At 28.7% G+C, this 9,536-nt stretch overlaps 1 protein-coding gene across 1 annotated transcript in view; it reads left to right on the top strand.

Annotated features, from left to right (window-relative positions):
• Window positions 1–7,901, top strand: part of LOC142320826 (nucleoporin SEH1-like) — a 35,005-nt gene extending 27,104 nt beyond the window's left edge. Inside the window, exons 2-3 of the mRNA XM_075358800.1 lie at window positions 4,086–4,249; window positions 7,457–7,901. Coding sequence (XP_075214915.1) covers window positions 4,086–4,249; window positions 7,457–7,641 — 349 coding nt within the window. The 3' untranslated portion in view covers window positions 7,642–7,901. The remainder of the gene's footprint in view (window positions 1–4,085; window positions 4,250–7,456) is intronic.
• Window positions 7,902–9,536: the final 1,635 nt, after the last annotated feature.

A 9,536-nucleotide genomic window follows, 5' to 3' on the forward strand; every position in this document is an offset into this window, starting at 1 on the left:
TTAATAAATCAATATATTTAAATTTAAAGAAAAAAAATTAAATTCGAATCGCTGATTTACTGATTGGACACTAGAACAGTTCGAAGTGAACGCATGGTTTTTTCAAAAAAATTATCTTTACAGATGAGGCCAATTTTTGACTTTACGTCTTTTTAATTAAGCAACAATTGCCGTATTCTAGATAATTTCAAACTATAAATTATTCAAAAGTGACGAATACATGCAAAAATTTTGATAGAGACACCACGCGACTTCCTTTTACGGCTATTAAATTACATATGTTTTATGTATAAATACTTTTTATTATATTTTTTCATGTTTTTTTTAGTTTTTTTTTTTTTATTATTATTTATTGTAAAACTTTTTTTTATAATCAGAGGTTAATAATTATTAATAAATGAATATATTTAAATTAAGAAAAAAGAGATGAAGTCTGATTCGAAACGATGTCCCTTTCCTTTATTAGATCCAAATATTTAAATAATTAAAATTTTACTTGGCTGTAACTCTGAACCGATGAAAATAAATACCACTTAAGATATATATATTTGAAAAGCCCTCAATGCGGCCTTATTACTGCACGTAAGAAAATGTTCAAAATCCAAATTTATTTTTGATTTTGGACTTTTTAGACGCTTTTGGTTTAGTTGATTGCAATCGAAAGGGGAGGTGCACAACTAGATGTTACAAAGTTCAAAATCCTACGGCTAATCGTTTTTGAGTTATGCGAGATACATATGTACCTACAGACGTCACGCCGAAACTAGTCAAAATGAATTCAGTGATTGTTAAAATTGATATTTCCGTTGAAATCTGAAAACCCAAATTTTTTTCGCGTTGCAATACTTTATTGTACTATGTACAAGGAAGTAAAAATTTCAAAAGTTATTATTGAAATGAAATTTTGTGTACTTTTCATTTTAAAAAAAAAAGAAGTGTATATGTAATTTAACAGGCGTAGAAAGAAGTTACGTGGTGTCTATATCAGAATTTTTTTTAATAAAAATTACCTCAAAAATTTCCCTTCCCCAAAAATAAAAAAAAAAATTATCTTTTTATTTATTGCATATTTTTTAATATGCAACTAATAATAATACTAAGCATAATAATAGTGCAAACGACCCAAAAAAGATATTTTTTTGGGGTATATTTTAGGTACAGGAACCGATCAAAGTTTAACAATATCGATTTTTTTAAATTTTACAGCCTTTTTTTGTTTATTTAAAAATTTTATTAATAATATTACAACAAATTCTAATGGTAATTTATTCCCTCCACCAAAAAAGTAATTACACGTAATTTTTAATCGGTTGTACTTAATCAATGCCAGGAAAGTATAATAATTTTGTTGATAGCGTTTTTTTATTACAGTCGCAATATTTGATTACATCTCTTTTCCATACTTTCTGGTTTTTTCATTGTACAAGGTCGTAAATGTAGAGATAATTTCCTTTATTATTAGTATGATAAATACATTTTTTTACTTTTTTTAAAAGTTATACAGTTTGGTAATGCATATTTATAGATTTTTTCATATTTTGGTTTTATTAATATTGAATTTTATCATTTAATTGTGGTTTTCCTTTTTTTAATATGCGATTTATATTTTATAGGCAAAAGAATTTTATTACATTTTCTCTAATACTGTTTGTAATGTATCGATATATTTTATTACGTTCTTAAATTACCTAACTGTATTGAACTGAAATAGATTTCAATTATAAAACTTGGAATGAAAGGCGTTGCAACCTTGCTTTCTTGTAATAAAATCGGTCAGAGAGGTAATAAATTCAAACGTAAGGTGGATGGATGGAACGTACGCTTTTTCTCTCTCACTTTGTTTCTCTCTCTTTAAGATTATATATCAAATTTTAAAATCACGTTAATGTAGATGTTTATTATTTTACGTTAATAATAAAATTTGAATTATAATTTATATTTTTAAAATATAGTATCGAGGTAAAAACGAAAAAAAATAAATTTTTACTTAATAGAAATTATTTATTTTTTTTGTACTTAAATAAGTTAATTAAATCTGTATAGGCTGACAATTGTAAGAAATATTTTTCTAGATGACATTAAAATTAAGGGCAGTAACTGCCCTATCCTTTGTTATGTTATTTTTAGTTATACTGAAGACATTATCTTAGAAACTATTAAATGCGTCAGGCTTCAAATTTTTTCTGGATAATTGGTATTCTAAAATAGATCAGATGCATCTAGAATTATAAACTTTTTTCCTAGTGAAATAAAAATTAACAATTATTTCATTTTTTAGAAATTGTTATTTTTTTAACGAATAATTGTTCACATATTTTACTGTTTCACATTCCCCAGACCCCAAACCCAGCGTCAGATTAAAAGTTTACATATATATATATATTTCATATTATTGTGGACATGATAACTGCCATAATCTGCCAATCACTTTCAAATTGTTTTTTTTTTTTTTTTTTTTTTTTTTTTTTTTTTTTTTTTTTTTTTTTTTTTAAATAACTCGTCGCAAAATCTCCATCGAGTACGAAACGGCCAAATCGGACATTGGGGGTGGAAATGGGGCGGGCTTTTTCGGAAAAAAAAACAAAATTCGCTATAACTTTCTTGTTAAGTGAAATATCAAGTTCGTTTAAAGTTTCTACTATTCTTTGGACAAGGGCCTAAAACGTGTTTCAGTAAAGTTTTTGGATTTCACAAACTATTGGCCCAGGGGGTGGAAAAATTGGGTGTTGAGGTCAAAAAAAACCTTACCTCCCTTAATAGGCGCATTATTGAATCGATTTAAAGTGGTCAAAACATTACAACTTTTGTCTGTACCAATTTTTGATATGACCAACCCTTACGGCAAGGGATGACCAAAATGTTGGTGGAATTGTAAGATGATGGGGCTTGTCGTATAATAAATATGTGAAATATTTTTTCGCACGCAACCATTGTCGTATCGAGTAAATTTAAAGTTTTTCTTAACTTTAAGGTGGAAATCTTTTTTATCCTCTACTTAGCACCGGTGAAATTTACCTCCGCCTTCCGGCAAGCAGAAAGGGATTTTTTATTTCGTTTAATACCTAATTAAAATCTGTCATATTTTGATATGTTTTGTTTTAAATAAAGTTTGAAAATCTTACGTTTGTGTTTAGATTCTGTGAATTTTATTTTTGACATTTAAATGAAAATCAAATTTTCTACAATTTTTTTTTTCATTTGATCTTTTCATTTAACAGAGTTATTTTACACCAAAGAAAATGTTTTTTTTAGATTCCAATTTTTTTTAATTTCTCCCACATTTCTTGAAAATTAAATTAATATAATTCTAGGCTTTTTTTCTATTTTTTCAGATCTCATATACAGTTTTTTTTTGTATTTTTTTGATCTCCTGGACCACCGTTAGGTATTTCTGCAGAGGATAAGATGAATGACAAATGCAACGTGTGAAAATGCTACGCCTGATCGGGATTCAAACCAGGGACTACCGAATAAAAAAGACTGAGATTCTACCACTCGCGCCACCATATACTGTTGTCCCACAAACCAGTATGCGCTTTTGATTTAGTACCGTTCGCTTATTTCCCCACTGATTCTGCTGAAATTTTAGAGACCTTTTAACGAAGGTTCTGAAAATGTTCTGTAAACATTTTAATCTTCTAAGATTTATAGAAACAAAATGGTGGTTTTCGAATAAAAACATAAATTTCAGTTAAATCACTTTTTTATTCGTTACAAAATAGCTGGTACAAATGATTAAAAACAAGAAATAATTAGTCCAAGAAATAATACAAGTTTTAATTTCCTGTGTCAACAGCAAATAAAAATGCTGATTGATCAACAAAACTGTTTAATCTGATCTGTTTAATTATTTCTAACAAACATTCAAGTTGAATGTTTGTTAGAAATGGATCGATATTATTGTTGTTTAAAATACTGGAAAAGAAATAATTAAATTCCTCTGCTATCTGAACAGGGGATGAAATAACGGAAGTAGGAGGAGTCCATTTAATTATTTAAATTTAAAAGAAAAATCATCTTAAATATGATTTGTGTAATACTAAATCAAAGTACTAATTTTTTTGTTGTAATTTTATGTATTTTAGAGATGCAGGAATTATATCATCACAAAGTGGTCAGCCGAGATTTGAAATACAGATTGTAGCACAATTTGATGATCATTATTGCACTGTCTGGCGTGTTTGCTGGAATATCACTGGTACAATACTTGCCTCATCAGGTGATGATGGTTGTGTTCGACTTTGGAAATGTAAGTGATAATTTTCTTACTGAGACTTTTATTTATTCATTTTGTTGTACCGGTTTGATGATGGGTGTATTAAACAAACGTCTTCATTTCATGATAAAATATGATCTTGTAAAACACTTTTCATTTAATTGTTGTTCAATAAAACCTATATATTTTTTATAGAAAGGGAAAAATATTTTAAGTGGGAAAGTATTCAAATTAGGTATTTCTCAACTTAATAAACAACATAATATAATCGTACCATTATGTTATATTTTTCCATATTAAGCCATCAAATTATATTATGAATAGGATTATTTTACCTTCAACAGTAAAGTTATATTATTTGCTATATATAAGACTAGGTTTTTTAGGGTGAGTACCGAGTGCCTTCAATCAGTTAAACAACTGCTCTCTTTATATCTTTTGAAATATTCTTAGTAGAAGGGCAACCATTTCTTAGAATTAAAGTTCAGTGAATTTGTTAGATAAACTAAATGGTATCTTAATGTAAAAATGGTCATTTCTCATTAATGTTGCCCAAAAATGTTGCATGTTAACATATAGTTGGAGAGCATTACCACCTAATAAGTATTTACTTTATTGTATAAGGTAAATACTAGCAATATAGAACTAAATAGAGCGAACTCAAACTGGAGTTATTTGAGTATCACCTTTAACTATGCTATATTGCTGCTACTACTAGTACCTCCGTTGTATGTTTCTACTGTCATGTATTGTTATCGGTTTTAAATTGTTCATCTTCAATGCAGTGTAGTTCTTTACATTTGTGTTTTCTAAACTCCTATATTCAATTGAGGAAAGAGATGCTATAGTGGAATCGTTGGAAAAGTTTGCTATTTATGTGTGTTCTGGATCCTTTCAAGAAATGCGTCAAATATTCGTGAAAATATTTCCAAAGGCCACTGTCGTAGAAAGAGTGCCATATACAATTCATTTAAAATTTGCATACAAGAGGATTAGTTTCAAATGCAAAACAAAACAGACACTCTTCTATTAGAACTTCAGAGGCTGTAAGTGATATTAAAAAAATAATTTTTGCCAGTCCCAAAAATATTCGTAATTTATCATAGCAAAGAAGTATCATAGCATAAGATTCATCATGATTTAGATTTGAAACTATTTTGTAATAATTGTTTAACAACTTAAAAGAACATAAAAATTGAAATGTCTTATTGTTGTGATTGGCTTCTCAAAATCATCATCGATGGGCAGATAGACGTGATGCAGTTTTTCATGTCAAATGAGGTATGGTTTTTCTGGGCATGCTGATTTGCACAACACCAGATATTGGATGTCTGAAAATGTTTGAACGTACACTTCAAGATAAGAAAATCAGCGTATGGAGTGCTGTTTCTGGTAATCATATAATACTGGGGGGGGGGGGGGGCAGTAATTTGCAGAGGGTGATTGCTTCTGCATTCCCCAGAGTTGTCTAAATGCAATTTTTTCCTTTGAGGCTATATGAAGAATGGAGTGTATGAATCAAATTTCTACACTATTGATGAACTAAAGGTAAAGATTCAACAAGAAATTGATTGCATTGAGAAGAATGTTTTATGTCAGGTGACTTTCCGTGTGATCACTCGAGCACAAAAGTTCATTTTTGAACAGGTTACTCACTTGTAACATCTTTCATAAAAATGTGATAAATATGTATACTTTTGCGATTGTAAATATAGAACTTAATTTAATTAACCTTTCGATTTCATTCATAACATATTAATCTTGTAACTGTGTTTGTTCAATAGCAATTTAGTTTGTCGCTCACCTGGTTTAAAATGATAACAGTTGTTTCTATTTTCTACTCTTATTTAAAAAATACTTATTTCATAATGTTTTATAAGAGTTGTTTATTTGTAAATTTATAGGTAAAATTGTTATTAGTATTCTTCCCTCCCAGTGTTTACTGTTGATTGTTAAATCAATGGATCTTCTGGTTTTAGACATTAAGTAAACATTTTTATTAACAGTTTTTAAGATAAATTCTGTTTTTTAATTTATTATTATAAATAATTAAAATTGTTTGTTAATTTGTTTTTTTTAATCAGCAGAAGCAAACTTAGGCGGAATAAAGAGAACCGGTAGAAAACCTTGGGTTTCAGACGATATATTGCAGCTGATGGATGAACGTAGAAAATATAAGAATGCTAGTGATGAAGAAAGTAAAAGGAACTATCGGAAATTAAGAAATGCTATAAACAGGAAGTGCAAACTGGTGAAAGAACAGTGGATTAAAGAAAAGTGTTCAGAAGTGGAAAGAGAAATGAACATTGGTAAAATAGATGGAGCATGCAGGAAAGTTAAGGAAAATTTTGGGGTACATAAATTAAAATCTAATAATGTGTTAAACAAAGATGGTACACCAATATATAATACGAAAGGTAAAGTCGATAGATGGGTGGAATATATTGAAGAGTTATACGGAGGAAATGAATTAGAAAATGGTGTTATAGAGGAAGAAGAGGAAGTTGAAGAGGATGAAATGGGAGAAACAATACTGAGATCTGAATTTAAGAACAAAACAAAAGTAATGAAATGTAGTAGAAATAACAAAGATGGACCGCTGAATGTGAAAATAGGAGGAGAAAAGATTATGGAGGTAGAAGAATTTTGTTATTTGGGAAGTAAAATTACTAAAGATGGACGAAGCAGGAGCGATATAAAATGCCGAATAGCACAAGCTAAACGAGCCTTCAGTAAGAAATATAATTTGTTTACATCAAAAATTAATTTAAATGTCAGGAAAAGATTTTTGAAAGTGTATGTTTGGAGTGTTGCTTTATATGGAAGTGAAACTTGTACAATCGGAGTATCTGAGAAGAAAAGATTAGAAGCTTTTGAAATGCGGTGCTATAGGAGAATGTTAAAAATCAGATGGGTGGATAAAGTGACAAATGAAGAGGTATTGCGGCAAATAGATGAAGAAAGAAGCATTTGGAAAAATATAGTTAAAAGAAGAGACAGACTTATAGGCCACATACTAAGGCATCCTGGAATAGTCGCTAATATTGGAAGGACAGGTAGAAGGGAAAAATTGTGTAGGCAGGCCACGTTTGGAGTATGTAAAACAAATTGTTGGGGATGTAGGATGTAGAGGGTATACTGAAATGAAACGACTAACACTAGATAGGGAATCTTGGAGAGCTGCATCAAACCAGTCAAATGACTGATGACAAAAAAAAAAAAAAATTTGTTTTTGTTTAGATAACCAGATGAACAGTTGGAAATGTGCATCTGTGCTGAAAGGTGATGGAACACAAGCACAGACTATTGAATCTGGAATTACTGCTCAGCAGCCAGCTACTCAGGCAGTTGGTGCTAATAATTCAACAACCAGGTATTTTAAATTAGGCACTGTCAGCCATCCAAACCAAGTACCATGGCATTAAATGTTTCCACTGTTTATTATATCTACCTCTTGTTCTTTTTTTTTAGTATGTTTGTGTGTGCGCACATGTACGTGTGGGTGTGTGTTTATTTTTATTCTAGTAATGTTATTTTTATTATTTGCTTGTTTATTAGATATATTACTTATGTAACTATCTTCAATATAGATTTCTTGCGGATAACGAAAACAAAATATTCATGAAGTAATATTTATGTATACCTTTTGCATTGTGTATAAATGGGTAAGTGTATTTATATCTGTTAATTCTGTGTAAAATTAATCTGTATTATCTGTTACTGTTCATATTTGTGGTCTAACTGAACTTGTTTTCTACACCGTTAATCAAACTAGTGTCATTAAATATTACGCTATTAGTGCTTAGTTCTTTAGACGGAATTTTATTTTTCTTTAGTTTTATTAAAATAAATATACAATAGTGTTATTTGCTGCTCTGTAATTTATATTTATAATTTACTAAATTTATTTGTAACATTAATTTGTATTTTTTTAAATGTTACTGTCACCGCCTGTAATTTATAAACTTGTCAGTTCATTATCTTAATAAAAATAAAATAGTAGTATAAATATTTAATAAAAAATTTTTTGTTGTATCATTTTAAAAAATATATTTAATTTTTATCCTTTGCCCTTATCCTTTTTCTAAAAAATAATATATATTTTTTCTATCATTAATTATGATATACCTTAATTGAATTAGATCTGTATTAATTTCAAAAACATTTATGTTCATTTATTATATTTAATAATTGAACATATTATTTAAAATCAGGCTATTCAAAAAATAAGCTACCCTTTAAAAAAAAATACTGACATGTGCAGACAAATATCTGTCAGTACTGATATGGAAATGTTAACTTAATTTGATTACTGTGCATGTGGATAATATTTATATCTGTATTAAGTTTATTTGGTAAATGATGTTAACCTTTTCTACTTTTCAGTCAATTTAGTGTTATTCTGTTTTAACTTTGCTATGTTTCTTCAGTGATGGTTGAATTATTTTCATAGATAGTTGGTAAATGGTCCTGTACTTTTTATTTATTTAAAGCTTGTTTTTAATCTAGTTCTTATTTACTTTCCTTTTATGCTGTTGATTTTCTTTACTTAGTTTTGATATTTTTCAGTTCTTTTTTTAGTTCTTATGTTGGGTCTTTCAGTACATAATGGGTATTAAGGCACTTCACTAGTAAAAGTACTTATTAGGGAAATCAAAAAGAATGCAGAATTTGTATGAAAAGAAGAAGTGTTCAACATTTGGAGAAATTTTTTTTGTGTACGTTCAAAAACAGTTTTTTTTATATAATCTATAAGTTTATTTAAGAATTTGTCATATTGTAGCACCATTTTTTTTTTGACTTATACCTTTTACAAAACTGCCATCCAACATCCGATAATTACTCTTGAAATTAATTAAGACGCTTTTATTAGTTTCTCAAACGTGGTTACAACTGTTATACATTTTCATTTAACTAACATTCTTATTTATGTAATAATCTGATTTAAAAGATCCCTCTTTTATGGAGGTCAAACATGTTAACGTTGCAAGATTCTCAATCTGGCTATTAAGAGATTCTCCCCATATCTTTTCTATTTAAATTGTTCCAATAAGGCCTTTATAACTGACTATCATTTGTTTTTTTTTGTGCCAGTTTTCCTTACTGTCTATCTTTAATTGTCTTTATAAGTCTCCCCAGTATTTCACTATTTACTGCTATTAATCATATCACTCACGTGCATGAATTCAGTTGCCATATAACTTGATCGTCAAAGAAAGAGATCGTTAACATTTTTCAAGAAAGGGAGAAGGAAATATTAGCCGATTTTTCACAGGAAAATGAGAACGTTGTTACTCAGGTGTACTTTGTTTCATTTCTA

This window comes from Lycorma delicatula, chromosome 3 (assembly GCF_047948215.1).
Source record: "Lycorma delicatula isolate Av1 chromosome 3, ASM4794821v1, whole genome shotgun sequence".
In the NCBI taxonomy this organism is placed as follows: domain Eukaryota; kingdom Metazoa; phylum Arthropoda; class Insecta; order Hemiptera; family Fulgoridae; genus Lycorma; species Lycorma delicatula.